The sequence below is a fragment of the Dermacentor silvarum genome, chromosome 4, assembly GCF_013339745.2.
Source record: "Dermacentor silvarum isolate Dsil-2018 chromosome 4, BIME_Dsil_1.4, whole genome shotgun sequence".
NCBI lineage: Eukaryota > Metazoa > Arthropoda > Arachnida > Ixodida > Ixodidae > Dermacentor > Dermacentor silvarum.
In genome coordinates, this window is record NC_051157.2 from 118510425 (window position 1) to 118529725 (window position 19301).

The following is a 19301-nucleotide window of genomic DNA, read 5'->3' on the forward strand; positions in this document are numbered from 1 at the left end:
CCTATATATACGCGATAGCGTTAAGCGCCCCCTGTCGCAGAAAATCAGGCGTCGACGCCGGCGTCGGTGTGTGGCGGAGAAAATCTCCCCAACCACCCCGACCGCGCATTCCCTCCTCGTGGTGCATGGTGAACAAAAATGGAATTGCTCAAAGTGAAATCCGTCAGAAAAACGGTAAAGTATGACTTAACCACAACATACAGACATGGTGGCGTCGGATTGTAATTTGAGTGTACGAGAAAACATAATTCTGTTACGAGGAAACTCAAACACAAACCCCTTTTCCAGCATTTCTGCCATGCCAACATCGGCACGCTCAGGTATGGTACTTGCGAAAATGATATCCAGATGGCGCTCGCATCCTCGGCAGGTCAAATTGGAACTTCGCCGGCCTAATGCGTTTCCGACACGCGCGCACATCGGGGCGTTAGCAAACAATTAATAAATTAATAAGAAAGGTGCTTGGGCCTTCACATTTTAATAAGACGACTTATATTGCACCTGGAAAAACGTCTTCACAGCAATGCATTTCTGTTGAAAAGTGAAGCCGACTCTATAGAGATTGGTCTAAGCTTGGTCTTTGTAAGCTGGCTTTCCCACGTGCTCTGTTGCAGTGAAGCCCACTGAAAGAAAAATGCGATGCGAACGTGGTGCTATTGCATTCCACTCTTAAATGGGAAGCTTAAGCGTCCTCCAATTTTTGTTAAATCGCTATCATTCGCAGTCGCCAATGAGTCTTACTGTGCGAATAAACTGTGTGTTTCCTTCTAATGTTCTAGCTCTAGATTGAAAGACCTCTTCATAACGCGCAGTGTAATGACATAACCTTCGTAACATTGTGCACATATTTGGATAGGAAGATCGGCGGTGAGAATGGCACTTGATTATCCGAATACTATTAGAAAAGTATTCGACTTTCTATTACCATCGCTTCTGGCGCTATTCGAGTTGTGTTTGTCTCGGCCTCAAAAAAATATACTATTAGCACACACCTGGTCATTTTCATTGAGTATCACACTGAGTTTTCCCTTTGAATCTCTTTAATCTCAAAGCCGCATCACGGAAGACCCACGTGGTGAATGGTTCACGACAGAATGGCCACCACGCGCACCGGAGCACCACTGGCCTTGCATACTTTGATGGGCAGCACGATGGCTGTGGCGCCGAGGGCGGGGAGACGCGACAGATCGGCCAAGTTTTCGAGTATGTACACGTTATGGGTAGCAAGAATCCTGTGCGTCGTCGAAGAGTTGAACAGGTCCACGGAAGGCGAGTCTAATCCGACGCCATATACGTGACGCTGCTCAACCAGGAATCGCGCAGCCTCTGGTGACACAGTCGGGAAACGCCGCCATCCATTGTCGTCGATCCCCAAGTAAGCGTTGCGGTTCGGCCACAGCTGGGAAAATAGAGCGCATGTAGTGAGATAAATAAAAGATCTTCAAAAACACCTTCAACCACACCAAGTTTGGCAGGGACAAGCGAAAGAAGATAAATGGGCATGCGCTGACTACGAACTCAATTTATTACATGTAAACCGTAGCTTATATGCCTTATATGCTCGACCACGTCAGTCCTGCAACCCTCAAACAGTTGAGCCATGTGATAAAAATTTTGGGCGCCTGATATCAGTATCACGAGATGTGTGCGCAGGCACGGATTGAAGGACTGACGTGGTGGGGCATATTATCTACTGCTTACATGTAATAAATTAGGTTGTTAGTCAGTGCATGCCCCATTCGCGTCTTTCTCTTGTCCCTGTCAACAGCTGTGCTGGTATAGATGGATTGTCACGCGCTTCCCAAATGTGCAATCCTAATAAGTAACTTGAAAAGATGTCTTGGTAACAAGGTAAATTTGACGGGACAGCACACGGTTTTGACATCACGGCAAACACGCGAATGTACTAATTGTACTATTACAAGTCCGTGGCTACGTCCAGGGACAAAGGCCACAAGAGTGAAAGGGCTTACACATGCCTGGATACGGAGAGACCAGTTCACAGACTGCAAACGAAAATGCGGAACGTAAGTTCCACAGGCCACGTACGCCGATTCTTCACGAAGAAGGCCCTTGCACATTTTTTGGACCATAACATGCCACAATGACAAACCATGCGAATAACAACGACAGTCAGGGTATTCCTAATTAAAGGCAGAATAAAAATCAATATTAGGCTCCTCTGGTTTACGAAATTGTGCTTCCGTGTTTGCAAAATAACCGTTGTTCTTACCGAGACAGAAGGCTTGGGAAGTCAAGAAATAAAGAAAAGCAAGAACAAAAGACGGCTGACGACTCTGGCCTGATGTTTCCGCACCAGTTCGTCCGGACGTGGTGAATTCGGGTGTAATTCAGTGTTTATCGGTAAAGAAAGGCCAAATTGCACTTGCAAGAGTCCAACAACTCGTCCTAGCAACTTTGAACAACTTACTAAGCGCCAAAAGGGCACAAATACCCGAATAACGTTACAGTGATGTACCAGCATTAACGTAATATTTGAAACATGGAAGTTTGTTTTTCGCTTACGCAGCTGGGGACCTACCTTTCTTCATCAAATGTAGTTACATAGTTTTTCGGAATAACGCTTCACCAGTATAAACTTCTTTAGTGCTTATGTTTAGCTTCTTTTTACCATACTTACAGTAAGTACAACCATGTCATTTTCGTTTTCAGTTTAGTGAGCCATTTAAACAGTATTGTAGTTTCATGAATGTTTATTTTCCAACTTTCCACCGCTCGTGTGATTTCACGAGTCCATAGTAAGTGTATGCGTAAGTGCACGGCAAACACACACACACAAAAAAAAAACGCAAGAGGGGGGCGTGAGGGGGGTGGGGAAGAAAGGCATGTTTACTGTTTGTAGCACGGGAGAAAGAGAGAGACAATGCAAACACTGAACATGTTGAAATAAACTGCTGATACAAAACACTATCAGTGTAATTTTGCTTCTAGAGATAATAACTTACCCCTGACCCAAATCAAAGGGCTTGTCAAAACATTTTTTTTCCAGAAAGCTATAGCGACTCGACTCCAAGCGTAAATGATTTTATATGAAAGAAAATGCAGCTACTCATTCTGTATCCATATGACGACTTCAAAGTCAAATATCGCAAGCAAAGCTTCTTTTTGCTTGTCATTTCAGAACAACTGCACGTCCTTGAACAATTCAATGACGATGACTTTTATGGCTTATGTCTCAATTTCGTCAGTCCACTCCTCAGAAGTCTTTGATTCCCAGACGTTCCACCACTGGTGAAATCTGAAGAAATTGTTACATAATAAAATATGTATGCATTCAATTTAGAAAAAAATGAACATATACATTTGATCGCAATACCATTGCACGGTTACTGCGATTGTCGTTTTTTTATGAAATACAGCTTATTTGTATATGTGATTACAGAAAACTACCTAGTCATGCTCGATATTTACATGAATGTCAGGGAGCCTGAAAAGTATGTTAAACGTCTGTCTTGAAATGAGACGACTAACCGGATAACCACAACGTACACAGGCTCTTGGTTCAGTTATTACTGATCAGTGCATTTCTGCATTTCTGCAAGGGTTAAAATGTTAAGCAAATAAACGACCTGCAACAGGTTGACACCGCTTCATAGCCAGCGCGAAATTTCGTCCCCCTCTCCCAATCTTAGTGCCTGACCATGTAAGCCCGGTAATGTGACCATTAGGTCAATGAGCAAGCAATTCTTGATTATTTACGTCTCTACAAATACGAAAGCTCTTCATTGAGGAGAGGATTCTTTTTCGAGGCAATAGCTTCCCAGCCGTATCTCCAAAATTGATTTACTCGAAGCATGCACAGCCTCAGACTTAGAACCCGTCGGCTATTCGAGTCGCTTCAGCGTACCATCTCGCTTAGGCATTTTCTTTTACTCGCGCATCCTTTTGTCCCCTCACCTTAGAGCGTCCAGTCCTCTCGATAAGAAGAGCACCGTGAGGAACGTGACCATGCTCTGCCTCCCAGCGCTCGATGTCTTCGACGGACAACTCGTACACGGGGTTCTCGCTCGCCTGTGCCTCAACATCCACGAGTGCGATAGGGACGAACATCAGCCGTTCGAGTGGTATCTGGCTCACAGTCCACTTGTCGGGGGCAAAGTGAATTGGCGAGTCCAGATGCGTGCCGCCATGGGTGGCCACCTCGATGACATCTGCCTGGTACCTAAAAGAACCAAGGTCTTTCTTTCTTTCTTTCTTTCTTTCTTTCTTTCTTTTTGCCAGGAGGCCAATTACACGAGACAGATGGAAACATGTGGTATATTTGACACTCTAAATTTTTCTGATGATTTTACACATTACGCACACCTGAGTGGATAGTGCTAAACTGCTACTTGTTTTTAACGAATTAAGCTATTAGTAAACAGGAAAAAAAAGAAAGGTTCCAATGTCGTCGGACATGGACGACAATTTTACGGAATGTTTTTTTTTTCTTAAGTTCGTGATAATGATTAAGGCCATGCAAGTCTAATATAGCAAATATCTATATTTACGGTGCAAACAGAAGTAAAGGGGAAATAGCTCACATCATCGTTTTGATTTGTGAGCAATGTAACTTTTTGAAAAAAAATCGAAAACGCAACATTTATGAAACTTGCTCATCTTTGGTATTTCCTATTTCCATGGACATCCCAGCTTGTTGCGATTTACGCCAGATACGCCTTTTAGTGAATAACAAACCTGTGCATTTTTATTTGACTAAGTTTAACGTAATAATTTTTTCCTCGGAACGTCAAAGTTAGAAGGAATGTTCATAAAAAAACCTCTTGATCTCGTTTAAAGTCACTCAAATGGTTCTCTAAGGTGAAACAGCCAACAGTTGTTGCTGTTGTCGTTGTTTCTAAGCACGGTTCATATACCTATGATGATTATTGACCACATATAATTAAGTAAAAACAATATGAGCCTGCTGCAAATAACAGTAGAAAATCACGTTTTTTGAACTACTACGTATACAATCCTACAGAAAAAAAAAAGACGTGCACCATGCCTCCCACCTCTAAGAGTGCAACCTCCTTGAAGATGGGGAAAGCTTATGGACAGAGATATTATTTCTTTCATAGAAAGCCCGAGAACCCGGCTCGGGTTTGTACGTTTTAATTTGCTGCTTTACGCTGGGGAAGGGAAGAACTCGAAAACTTTTGATGTAGGATGATCAAGACGCGAATATTGCCGCGATTAATAAGTTATGAAGTGGTGCGCTAAAAATTCGTGGCTGGTACCCCATTTACATGTACTAAACGTGCGTCTTCTTCGACGTGCGTCTTCATGGACGGGTCTGTAACAATTTACGCCAGTGTTTGCAAGCGGATCAAAAGAAGGATAAAAATAAATAGACAATCGCCTTGATTGCATATTTAATGTTGCCCATGTGTTAATGTGCTGCGGAGCTTTGGTGGTGAAGTACAAACAAGCCCAGCACTCAACATTTCATTAATATATGACTGGCGTGCGGCCTTCTCTATTCCTGTATACCGCGTAGTCAGAAGTTACCGATTATCGCCCTAGGCATCATCTACAGTGAGAGAAAGTTTCGATGGAGATGCTCGACGTATACAAAAGAAAAATTGGAGGACGCTGAAGATTCGCTTTTAAGAGTAGAACGCGCTAGCGTTATCGGGACCCGTTCGCATCGCATCGTTCGCAACCGGCAAGTAGGCTTCATCCACTGCAATACAGAACGTGGGAAAGCCAGCTTACAAAGACCAAGCTTACGCCGATCCCTTTAAAATGGGCTTTACTTTCGCTGGGAATTACTGGAAATACGTTTTTCCAGGGGCAATATAGGTCATCTTAAATTTTAATGTGAATGTCCTAGGATCTTTCTTCATTATTTTATTAATTGTTTGCTATTGCCCCAACGCGCGCGCGTGTCCAAAAAACTTATTCGGCCGGCCAAGTCACAATTTGGCCTACTGAGGATGCCAGCGCCATCTAGATAAGATTTTCGCAAGTAGGCTACCCGAGTGAGCCAGTGTTTTTATGGCAGAAATGCTGGCAAAAGAGGTTTGTGTTTGAGTTTCCCAGTAACAGAATTATGTTTTCTCGTACATTGAAATAACACTCCGACGCCAATCTGTACGTAGCTTGTGCTTCAGTTGTGCTTTACCATTTTTCTGATATATTTCACTGTGAGAAATTCAATTTTTGTCCACCAAAACCCTGCACCACAATGAAGGGGCTGCGTGGTCGAGGTGGTTCGGAATGATTTCCTCCTGCACTAACACCTTGCGGATGCGGCGGTTGCGCACGACTTTTTCCGCCACGGACGCCGACATCCACGCCGACGCCGGATTTTCTGCGACACGGGGCCCTTAACGCTATCGCGTTAATCATTGAATATTTCACGGGTGCTGGGTGGAATCTAACCCGCGTCATAGTAATCAGACAAAGTTCTCTGAATGTGTATTCACACAAGTGCTACCTGCGGACTTCTCGGCAGCGCCTCCGAATGACGCAGCGTGTTGAAAAAGAAGCGCAAGAAAGCAGCCCGGCTGCATACATGCCTTATATGCGACGCATCTCTACTGTGGCAATACGGTGTGTCGCTATGTTGACTATCTTGAGTGCCAATCGCAATAAAGTTGACAGTCATCGTGAGATGGGTTCTGGCATGCATTACAAAAACAAGGAGCTGCACTATGCCAATTCCCATGGCAGTAGTGGTTTCGATGTGGGAAGTGAGCAGTGGTTTAAAAAAAATTACGATAAACCAGCGGGAAAATGTTTATGACAATAATCGCGCGTTCAGTGCATAACTTCGTTCCAAGCACAAGACATGAAAAAACATCACAAATAAAACACTTTTGTTACCAATTCACACTGTGAAACTTCTTTAACTAGTTCTGTGAGCTTCCAAAAAAATGTAACCTAACTGAATCCCAGTATGTACTTCGGATCAGAGCCCGTATTGACAAGACAACTCTTACGTTAGACCTGCTTCTAAGACCAGATGCTAGCCAATCCGGAAGAGGGACATTATTAACGATAGCGGCTTGCCATTGGCAAATAGCGCGCTTACGAATGAAAATTTAATTCAATTCACTTTCATTTAGCAACATGTATACATATTTTGGCGGTTTCCTTGGCAAAAAAGCTGTGTGAAGCATTGTGAATTGGCCAGGTGCTTCGTAAAGTTGCTTTTGTACGCTGTAAAACATACAGGGCGCCCTGCACTAAATATGTACCAAATCTCGAGCATAACGCGGCGTTGAAAGAACAATCGGTTGGCGATGAAATAACAACACTGCTAGGAGCTTTACTTGGAATATCCAAATTTGTGTTGCTTATCTCAGTCGCAATCTGATGACCAACATATACGCGACTACCAATATATGTGCGCAACATTAGGGCAAAATATATGTCGTTAGCATGTCCGTACTTCGCACAGCTTTCTAATGTCTGAAAAACTGCACTTTTTTATAACTGTTACTTGACTGGAAAGACCAATTCTTCCTCGTGTTCGCCTTTAGTTGTTCGTAAATGTCTGAACAAATTTCTGTCGCGCAGAGAGCGCTGATACACTTTACGTACCAGTCTTCAGGGGTACTTCCCTCACGCGAGATATTGAGGCGAAATTCGGCGTCATCAGACCAGAAGATTGTCCTGTTGTTGAAGCTGTGCGACAGGTCAACGAGCTTCTCGGGTGGCACGAACAGACCCCCGCAACTTGATGGGCTTCTCGCAGCTATGCGGCTTACTAGGACAGCACACGAGAGCAAGATGATGGCCGAGAACGTTGACGCCATCGCAACGTTCATCTGACAGGAGCTGGAAAGATGGAAGGTGATATCTGGGCAAGCCGGTAATACACGATAAAACTACGACATACAAGGACCGGAAGTAGCTTGCACTACGCCAGTGTTGGTGTATTGTCGGCTTTTCTTGTCCTATAGTCCATGTGCGTTGTAAATTTAGTGGAGACCCAGTCAACGCCATGGGGCAATTGCGAAAGTGACTGACATCTATGCCACGCACTACGTGCCTTCATCATTTCTCTCTCTCTCTCTCAGAAGAAAAAAGAAAGACATTTCTAGCCTGTTTCACACAATTCACATGCGTCAGTCGTATCATAATGTTCTGCCACATCCAACTTGCGAAGTGTTCATCAGAATGCTAGTGGCACACTTTTACATGTTGGGGCTTGGTGTACAAAGGAAGTGTGCATAGAAAATCAGTGTTACTGCTCTGGAAAATTCCTTTAAGAATGAAAGGGTTTGACCTGCTCCAAAAAGTCACACGGTACGAACTTCTGGCGGTATGTGCAAACACATGAGGTTTAATATAATAATTGAATAGTACATTATATTTCCATTATACGGATTCTCCTATACAGTGCTTCTACAAGAGTAGGTTATTTGAATTAGTGCAAGCCTAAGAGATAATTGCCACCAATGACGACGAATATGCATACGTAGGAGCGTAAATTAACACATACACATCATAGCCATACACATAGCTATGCACCACCAACTAACGCAACAAGAAGTACCCCTCCAATGACAAGTAACCATGGATGGCGCCTGATCTCCGTGACCACAGCAAAGTAATCTCACCCAACAATATTTGTTCCTTACCACCACTTGCGTGCCGAGCAAACCGTAATTTCAGTGGCCTGGAGTTCCATGGCTGCGTGAAACATTCGGAACCTAATAATCTTGCGTCGGAGTCAATTTTTGTGTTGTTTTATGCAGTACCTTTGTTAACGAACAATTATGGCCACGGGTACGTTCGACTGTTATGTGGTTATTGACATCATTCTGAACCCCCGTTTTCTCATCCGCTTGAAGCCACCTATCTCGTAATGTGATACGTGGTGTAGTGCTTATGTGCAACTATACCGCTTCTTCCCTAAAATGCATTTGTAGCCATTTCTGTTCTAGCTGTTGGCATATAACCAAGTAAACATCCACGCCATGCTTAGTGGCGTTATGTTGCTTTAGTTCGGCATAGTAGTGCTCATTACATACTAATAGCATTTTCTTTCTTCTATCACTTAACTCCAAGCTCCCTAGCTGACTTTAATAGTCATGCCAAATACATGCTGGTTTCTTTTTTAACTTCCTTCTTGCCCTGTTTCTTATTTGGCCTGGTAATACAGTCAACTGCAAAACTTTACGGCACTTCGAATTCTTGAAAAAGAGCAATTTTCGTAGTGGCTTAGCCACACAACCGAAAATTTGCTGGAAGAATGAATGGCATGGCCAAAAGGTGAAGTACCCGTTGCACATCCTGATTGACAGCCGGTTTGATTTACTACGATAACTTTTGTGTTTTCTCAATGCCCAATCTAAAAAAGAGAACTTTCTAGTTGGACATACACCCGTGAGCTAAATTATATGGACTACAGGGTCGCCAAGAAAACTGAATTTCTTCCTAATTACCAAGCACGAACTTGAATTGAAGAGTATACTGAAAAATTTCACATGTCAAGTTTGAACTGCGGTCCAAAATTTCAAATTGCATTCACAGGAAGGTGAAAAAATCGGCTTTATCACTCAACCCCTGGTCCATATAATGTTTCTCAGGATATACATCAGCCGTTGTATTCACATTGATCTTCATTTTGCTTTTCCGAGCTGAATACAGTTTTAAAATTATACCAATGCTGCAGCCCTATGCAATAAAAAAATGCCTTATGAGTATGGACTCTGATATCAAAGCGTCAAGCATTTTGTACGCAAAGTGGTTGCAGTAAAACGCTTACAGATGTTCGATGTTCCCCGAGGAGCTGCTACCGCCGCCGCTGTCGTGGTATGCAAGTGCCAAAATCACGCCAGAGTCAAGATTTTGTGCCGGGCGCAGCCGTGCGCAAACTGTTAAGATATGGTCTTTACGTCGACGATCACATTACAAAATAAGAAAATAGCCAGTCAAGAGACGCTTTATGTCAGAATTCATGCAAGATAGAAAAGTTGACATTGGAAACCACGAAGGTTCTCTATTTCAAGCACTCGTTGCCGTCCGTCACGCTAGATCTTATCATTCAGCAAGCGTCATTCGAGTTGAGCTCTGGTCTGGAACGTATCAACAGAAGGCCTGCGTGCCGTAACATCCGTTATGTAACTACCACTGGATAACTTCAGCGAGCCGTTTCGAATTTCGGACGCGAGATTGAGTTGCGGTGAATATCAACGTTAGTGTTAGTAGGCTACTCTTCCCAGAGTTGAGAGCCCAAGTAGCAGATATTGCTGCAATCAGTGCATTCAGCGAGAACTTAATAGAAGCATTGCACATGTATAAATGTTGTCATTGTTTTCCTTGTTTTCCTTATTTAGCAATTGCACGTGTACGAATGCGTTTTTTACTACGACAGCAGTTAAGTGCTAGGACCTGGGTTGGTCTTGTGCTATTGGGACATTATTACGACGTTATTTTCTTGTGGTCAGGCCGCCTCGTCACTTCTAGCTTCACCGTCGCCCATCCCACACTACTGCAGCAATGTGCATTTGGAAGCCAAGTGCGCTAAACACTGCGCTATCATGAACCAACAGCGAAGGGTAACTAGTGTAAGGTTTTCTGCTACGCACAGACTCAGAGAGCGGTGGCGTTTATGCGTATATTTCGGCTGCCAGAACCAGCAATGCTGTTGTAGCACACGAAGATGACTTTATGTACTACATCGTGGAAAAGTTGTTCTTCACACGATGACGGTGTGCTGGATTGAAATTTTGCTGGACGGCATAAGAGAAGCTTAAGGTGGTGGTCCCACTCCGGTGGCACGAGCCCCCCGTTTTCAGTACTTTTGGAGTAACCGTGGCGGCTCTTCTACTTTGGATATAAACTTGTGGTATATACCATAAAAAGCTTAATTCTTGTAGATTCCAACTATGTATAATATAAGGAAATTGATTAATCTGATTTAGAAATAAATGTTCAAGAACAAGCATGAGATACTTGGTTTTTGCGAACTGTGTCTCAGTTGTGACCCTATTTAGAAGAAACTGCCGCACTTACTGCATTGCGGCTTGTTTTGTAGCTTTAGGACATATTTATCTAGTTCCTAGACGTAGCAAATAAATCTTGAATTTTTACTTTTTATATAACTTGCTTTTGAAAATTGCCAAATATCGCGATCTTCTGCTGTAAACAGCCCGGCAACTACATGCTCAAGGAAGGTAAATTTTGGATAAATTAGAGTTCAAGGAATTTTCATTTAGGACGCAAAATTTCATTCGTGTACCTGTATTACTTTTAAACCGCAGCTTCGTAGCTTTAGTACCTTCCCGCAAAAATTAGCAAAAATAAAACCAGAATTCTAACTATTGCTTAATTTCAGCCACAATATTAGAACTAATAAGGTTACATGAATGAAATTTTGCGTCCTAAATGGCAATTCCTTGACCTCTACTTTATTCCACAATTTAGCTTCCTTGAGCATGTAGTTGCCGGGCTGTTTACAGCAGAAAATTGCGATATTTGGCAATTTTGAAAAGTAACTTATCCAAAAAGTAAAAATTCAAAATTATTTTTCTACGTCTAGGAACTAGATAAATATGTCCCAAAGCTACAGAGCAAGCCGCAATGCAGTAAGTGCGGTAATTTTTTCTAAATATGGTCACAACTGAGACACAGTTCGCAAAAACCATGTATCTTATGCTTGTTCTTGAACATTTATTTCCTAATCACACCAATCAATATCTTTATATTATATATAGTTGGAATCCACAAGAATTAAGCTTTTTATGGTTTATACGACAACTTCATATCCTAAATAGAAGAGCCGCCACGGTTGCTCCAAGAATGCGGAAAACGGGGGACTCGTGCCGCCGGAGTGGGACCGCCACCTTAAACGGTAGTAACAATCAGCCTCACACATGCACAACATACCCACAATGGAGAATTCGGCAAGTGTCAATCGGTTAGTGGAAAACAATATCGACAGAATCGACGGCGTCGACGCCAGCAACGAAGTCGCAGGGACAACGCCACATATTTATTTACATAGTAGCTCACAGTGTTCACAGTTGCCAGTTGGGCACAATATGGCTACACTGGAAATGTACAGGGAGGAAAAAAAAAGCTTTCCCTCAAATATCGTAGGTGGCACGGCGTCATTTCACTCGCGGCAGCAGTTGTAGGAGCTTTTGTTTGGGAGGGAGCATAATTCCAAGCGGAGACCTTCAAGACGACTCGGAGCCCGAAGGCAGAAAACTACTGACGAAAATACACATGTAAACAGCGCCTTACTCTTGTGCATTTCCTGAAGTTAGAGTCGAGGAAAACTGTCCCGACATTCGACAAACCAAGTCTTGCTGTTTGACCACCAGGTTGTTACGGCCAAGAATAGCGTTGCATCATACGGAGTCTTACTGATCTATCAGTTTAGTCATTACAGCCTAGACTGGAAGCAGTGGGTTCCAGAAAGTGTTGAAATTCACTTAAAACAATAAAAAAACAGGGGGGGGGGGTGGCAACTGCTGGCCCACCTCAACATTACCTTAATCAACGCGGTTATAACGTAATTTAAATCGCCTACTGGGTTGCGCCTAATCTCATTGGCAGAGTTGTTAAACTTTAGACAAGCGTTTGGCGCTCTTTCCCATCATGGCTCTTTTTGTATTTTGTTCCCACGCTCTCAGCGGTTCCTCGCTGCATAAGCGCCTATAATATTTGTCGTCACGTTTATGCGTAATTTGTCCGCAGGCCCGTTCTCATAGAATAACAGAAGCGACACGCTCACCAGCAATTAACAAGCACTCCGTCAACGGAGCGTTTTTGTCGAATCCTACGCTATCACCACGCTTGCCTCTGAGTTTTTCACCACTGGGCCGTTCTTCAAATGGAGAATTCTTGCCACCGTCTCCGCGCAGGTCATAGACCGCGTAAAAGGTGGTTGTCATTGTGGGTCCCTTGCCGTGGGCATTTAGCCCTGACAAAAGGGTGTGCTACATCATCACCCCCCACCTTTCGTGGCGGTGTCAACGCCCCTACATTCATGGGTAGGGATTAGTAGGTAATTATCCCCGCATTCGCTTCACGCACTTCCAATTAAGGTGCTGGGAGAGAGCCGAGAAATTGCGTGTATACTTAGTGCGTCAAGCCACCTATTCTGCACGTTTCAGAGATGATCGGCTTAAAAATAAGGTTCTATAAAGCTGTACATTTTAAATAAATAAATATATTTTGCAAATATATGAGGAGTCTAAGAATGATAATTTCTGTCCTTGTACTTCAACTTCCATAAAATGCATTATTATACCACACAGAAAGACAGTTGCGTGCATCACAAAAGAAGATAATGTAAAAATTTACATGAAGAACACTTTTCTTTCAGTATTATACATACTGTACGGTTATTATTTAAATTATGCTTTAAACATTCTATATTTCATATGCTTGCTTTAAAGCAATATATGTTCCAAAAATTATATACACACATTTATCGTCACCAAAACATTGGCCATAGTGCGCCCCCCCCCCCCCTTCTCCTCCTTATTTTTGCTATTTTGGTCCCGGTTGCCTTCACAGTTCTAGAAGAGCAGCGGCATAAATTCTGCGTTTTCGCAAAACACTCTTAGCAAGCTTCAAATCGTGTGCATACGTACTTAACTGCAAAAACCGTAATTAGTACCCACAGTTTAAACTTTGCCTACGCATTACCCATAACGTGCCTCTTACTTTCGACAAATGTAAAGAACGTGCTATTTAATTCGCCTCATTTAGAAACCGAACTTCGTGTCACTAATCCAAATTGGAACAACACAAAATTGGAACAAAAGGCAAGGAGCATGAAAACTGTGTCACACATTGCACCTGCCATGACTGCAATTTCCACAAAATATAAATCGAATATATATTACAGTTGTGGTCGGGACATTGGGCAGCATAGCTGATAAGTCATCGTATATGGCGCATTCCATCTCTTGAGAAATATTTTACGAACACTCTATTAAATGCGAATGCATTTAATAGAGCATTAGTCGGGGCATGTCAGGCGTCTGTCGGTGTCCGCGCGCCGGCAGGTGTTATCTCTCCGCTCTCACTCCCTCTCCCATAGCAACAGCTGCGGGCGCGCGCTCTTATCCTCGCCGCTAGCAATCGGAGAACTGGGAGCGCACACGGCGAGGCTGGTTCGCCGTGTGCGCTCCCACGTAGATCCCCAAATGAAAGCGGCAAGAACTTTTGCAGATTCACGCGTGAACAATGAATTACTTGCATTATATACCAAAGTTTGCATATTAAAACAAATTACACATCGTTGCTATCGCAAAAATTGACAAATAAAACCACTTAAGGTTATCAGCCTTTTCGCGCACTTCGACAACTTTCCGCCGGCACAAAGGCTCACTGTCTTCGTAATTTTCCAACGGCACTCCCAAATAGGATGCTGGAGTCGTATCCCACCTGATATTGCAGAAAATGTTTGGGGTCGTTGGCCAGTATCCATGCCAAAATCCCAAGCTCTTTCCCCAGTTGATTGCGCTGCCACTAACCCCACAGAAATCTTTAACCACTTTCACAGCATTAATGATGCTTTCATGATCAGCACAAAATAGTGCTATGTCGTCTGCATATGCAAGCAGACGTACTTCCGCTGCATGTAGACGGGATCCTCGTATAGTGGAGCTATTGAGTATGCTCAAACAAAAAGATTCAATGTACACGGAAAAAAGCAATGGCAACAGAGCTCGTCCCTGGCGAACGGAGCGTTCCACTTTGATGCGTGCTCCAACCACCTAATTACTATCAAACGCGTCGTGCAACCTCTATACGCCATGGCGACACCTTCTGTTAAAACAGATCCAACGTTCACGTGTTGTAATATAGCCTATCGTATATTGTATATCGTGAGGTACTCTATCAAACGCTTTTTCAAGATCTAGCTGTAGCATTGCGATGCTGTCAGAATTAGCATCACAACACTCCAGAATGGAACGGGCTTTATGAATATTTGTAACAATTCATCAACCTTTTATGCCACAAGTTTGATGTTCGCTGACTAATTCATGTATTACAGTTGGCAGCCTCTTAGCAAGAATTTTCTTGAATATATTGTAGTCTATGTTTGCGATATCGGTCTATACGAAGTAACTTGCATGCGCTTATTCTTGTCTTTAACCTTAGGTATAAGAACAGTGTTTGACGTAAGAAATGATGTTGGAAGTACCGATATATCGAAAGCCTCGTTAAAGAGTGACACTAAGACTACCGCTACTTTTTACCTTTAGAATCTTATACAATGATGCTGTAAGCCCATCTGGGCCCGGGGATTTCCCAGTATTGAAATCATTAATAGCTTTCTTAACCTCTTCAGGCGAGATTGGCATTTTCAAATTTTCTTTTGTCTCATCGCTTACTCGCCGCATTAGAGTGAGAAATTTCTTTTTAAAGGCGTCTATGTCGACTTCAATGGACGAATATAATGCACTGTAGTATTAATAAAACCCTCTTTGGATGCCTTCCTTATCTGAAAGTACAGCGTTTTTCCACTCTACTTTTGCTATTTCGTTTAGCTGCGCGCGACTTTTTTTCAATCCTTTAGTGCGCGCTTGATAGGAAACTCCCCACCCATCAAGCGCTCGGACCGAGCTCTGACTACTGTGCCTTTGTACTTCTCCCTATGTATGAATTTCCAATTTCTGCTTTATGGTACTTATGTCTTTTTTAAACGTTCCGGGCTGTCTGCACTCTTCTGAAATGAACATGCTTAGGTTGGCTTGGAGCACATTTTCTACACTTTCCTGCTTGTGCTTTATGGCACCTGACCTTTCAATGCCATTCATTTTCACTTCTTGCTTAAAGAGCTCCCAGTGTTCCCCAACTTTTTTATAATACCCTTTGTCAAATGTCGCGATTGCGTTTGTGACATAGCTTATAAAAACGTAGTCTTTAAAAAGCTAATCATAAAGTGTCCAATTTCCCCAAACAAATCTGCCCGTTTTATCTTTTCTTTTTCCGACACGAAATGTTACATGGCAGTGATCGCTAAATGATACTAGTTGAACCCGATATTCTCCGATCAACGGTACTAAATCTGCAGATAAATAGGCACGGTCCAACCGCGCGTGGCTTTGACCTTGAAAATGGGTAAAGCGAATATCATTCCCAAACCCACAACATTCACCGACGTCTTCCAAACAATGCTGGCTGATGATATTATTTGGGGAAACAACACTGACATCCCTATAAGGGGTCGAGCTGGTTTTGTCGTTTGCCATGCATACGCAATTGAAGTCACCAATGACAATTACAAACCGCTCTGTAGCACAGTAGTTACTGATAGTTTAAAACATTTCTTTTCTCTATTCTGCCTTTGTGTATGCATACACGCATATTATGCGCCAATTGCGTTTAAATAATGTAATGTCACAAACAATGAAGTGGCCTGAATTACATGTCACCACTTTCTCGACAACTGCACCCAATATCCTACGCATCATCGGCACACACCCCGCCGACTTTCCCACTGCGTGACACGCACATACATCATACCAACGCCTCCTCGGCTCGCTCTCCCTTTCTTGACGTTCCGCCACGGACTTGCGCGCTTTCGCCGAAGGGTGGCGCCACGCTCTGACACTGTCTTGCGCGGCGCTTGTATGGGTCGGGAAGGGGGCGGGACACAGCAGCGGCCTCTCGTTTAACATTTGGGGCGTTAAAATTGAAACATCTGCTGTGTCTGCTAGCAGATTATCACATAAAGATGTTAAATATATTTCGCATCAGTGCGAAGTAAATCGTAAGCAGCTTGAAGTACCGGCGCGGCCCCAAGCGGGAAGAAGAGCGATCGGTCTGTTTCGATAAACATGCAAAAATGAAGGACGCCGCGTAGTAGAGACGCAAGTATAAACTGTGTTTATTTCACCCTTACTGTGGGCGACTAAAATGATCACGCATTGTCTACTTCCGTATGAAGAACATCATGGCTTCACAGAGTTGTCCAGCTATAGCTTGAACACTTTGCGGGACAATGGTTTTCTCTTAAAAAGCTTAGTCTCCCTGTTTCTGTCCGTCACTCCAACGGCATAGTTCGTAAAAATGGGCTTCAAAAACTTATCTGCGATGAAATGGAGAACTATATTTGCTTTTCGTCACTCTTTTCGCAACGAAGCACAGGAAGTTCCATGAGAGCCCGGACGCATCTTTCAACGCAGACTTCTAACGGCTTAGCAATAGAACTTCTGTTGTAGAGCATGGTTTCAGCAAATTTCCGAAGCCCTCTCAGAACATTTACCAGCTCCTCGTTCGGGTAGTAAAGTCCTGAGTTATGGTGAGCGATGAGACTGTGCAGGGGAATGTTGCTTTTTGGCGCCTGCAGGAGCGAAATGGAATTTACGCATGGGATTCGCTCACTTTCCGCGCGAACGATGAACCCTCCTATTACAGCTACACTGGCCACGTCCGGGTTTGAAACCAGCGGCATTGTGTTGACGCATTGGTCATACAGTTCTCTGCTACACTGAGAAGCTTCTCCATCGCTTCATTGCTGGTTGCTCCATAGCTTCAGTGCTGGTTAGCTGGAATTAGTTTTTTGGGTGACAAAGCGGATGATCTTTGCACGTTGCTACTCGAAGTAGCAACGATTCCAGTCTTGAGCATCTTGTCCAGCCCGTATACCACACTTTTTTAGATCCAGCGCATCCTGGCACTTCTGCGCAGGAATCAAAAGAAGGATTTGATTGGGTAACTTGATATTTTTCTCGTCAACACAAACTCGAACTTTCTGACAAGAAGCAGATGTCGAATGCACTCGACATTCGACTTTGTTGTTAGAACAAGTGCATGATGGGTTTGCTTTGTCAGAAGGTTCTCACGGTTTCTCTTTCTGGTGAAACGAGACACGTGGCTCCTTTTTACGCTGACTGGGTGCACAACGGCACGCAACAATACTGTATAATTGCAGTACTTGGCTTTATAGAAGCCTCGATAAGCTTACAACAAGCAAGCACACACCATAAGAACAGCGCAGCACCACGAGTGCGGCTTACGGAGGCGTTGGGCCTACCTTCAGAGGAGGGAGAGTAGTGTCAGATCTCAGCGCCTCTAGCGGCCGCCTTGAGAGAGGAGTAGGAAAGGGTTCGGCAGTGCTCCCGCCTCCCGTTTGACTGGCATATAGTTAGAGGAGGCGTTGATCGTACCTACTAATAAAGAGGCGCACCATACTATCCGTCTGTTCTTGACTTTCGATTTTAGTTTGTTGAACTGCTACAATGTCCAAATCTTTTTCAGTAATTAACCTGTAAAGCTGATTTTGCCTCCTTCTTGAGGCCAGCCCTCTGATGATTAATGTCGCTAGAAGCATGTGCTTTTCAAAGGTAGCCCTTTTTAGTTTTGTTATTGCAGCCAGACAAACAGTATGTTGCTCACCTTATCATACAAGCTGACATCCTGCGGGGTGCTGATGAAAAAGTATTTACGAATTCTCAGTGTTGTCGCGGGGAAGCGGCGGCGAGTGTTGCGCTCTAGTGTCCCGCGGCTTTTTCCCGGCGACGCGCCACTCCCGCTCCGGCTGACGGAGTCGCTGCTCCTGAAGAACGCTGGTTGCGCCGTCATGGAGGCGCTTAGATGACGTGCTGTCCAGATCCATCGACTCTGCGTGGTCGTCTTCCACACTTGGTCACACGTCGCCCACCTCTTCAGCTTCTGCCGTTGATGTTCCCATTGAAACAGCGGAAAATACTAGCTCGCGTCAGCACATGGGTCACCCTCTTTCTCGCTAGACGCGACGCCTCCGTCCTTCGAGTCTGTCTCCATACTCGCTGATGTTGCCGGAGCCTCCTCGGTTGAAGCAGACAGAAACGCCTACTTTTGTCCCTGGCTACCTTCTTTGGCGCCACTCACATCAGCTGCGTCTCCTCCCGTCTCAGTGTCTGAGGCCGCGTTCGCAGCAGCCTGTTCCGCTTCATCTTCGTCCATTACCAACTCGCTGCTTTCTGCTGTTCCTCGAAAAGCGGCTCGAGCATAATACCTTGCACATTCCGCCTCTTAGTGCCCATAAGCACGCCAGTTGTTGCATCTGGGCAATTTACAGTCACGGCGGATGTGTCCTGTAGCACGACAGCGCAGACAGATGGGCGCACGGCCTGGCACTATAACGAGTACTGTCCCGTTTCCGATGCGCATTTGGTGTGGGATAGGTTCAAGGCTTACCCCGTCACGGAGAATAAGCCGCACAACACGCGTTGTTCAGTCGGCGTTGTCGAAGCCGCCTGTCTTCCACTTGTCGCCAGTGACCTCCTTCACGTCCCCGTACTCTGCGAAAGCCCGTCTCACTGCGTCGTTGCTCACGTTGAACACGCACCAACGCACTTTCAGCCGCACTTCCTGCCTCTGTGGGTCCA

At 44.1% G+C, this 19301-nt stretch overlaps 2 protein-coding genes across 3 annotated transcripts in view; both read right to left on the bottom strand.

Annotated features, from left to right (window-relative positions):
- The window catches only part of LOC119450574 (isatin hydrolase-like), a 16709-nt gene extending 6921 nt beyond the window's left edge, over positions 1-9788 (bottom strand). Inside the window, exons 1-3 of the mRNA XM_049665989.1 lie at positions 9725-9788; positions 7552-7788; positions 3919-4183 (exon numbers count right to left, since the gene is read on the bottom strand). Of these exons, the coding sequence (XP_049521946.1) occupies positions 3919-4183; positions 7552-7778 (492 nt within the window). The 5' untranslated portion in view covers positions 7779-7788; positions 9725-9788. The remainder of the gene's footprint in view (positions 1-3918; positions 4184-7551; positions 7789-9724) is intronic.
- The window catches only part of LOC119450575 (isatin hydrolase-like), a 53665-nt gene that overhangs the window by 22243 nt on the left and 12121 nt on the right, over positions 1-19301 (bottom strand). Inside the window, exon 4 of one of the 2 annotated variants that reach the window (XR_007466478.1) lies at positions 6085-6094. The exons of the other annotated variant lie outside the window; for it this stretch is intronic. The gene's annotated coding sequence lies outside the window, so the exon portion shown is untranslated. Of the gene's footprint in view, positions 1-6084; positions 6095-19301 lie in introns of those variants that run through there. 2 annotated transcript variants of the gene reach the window in all.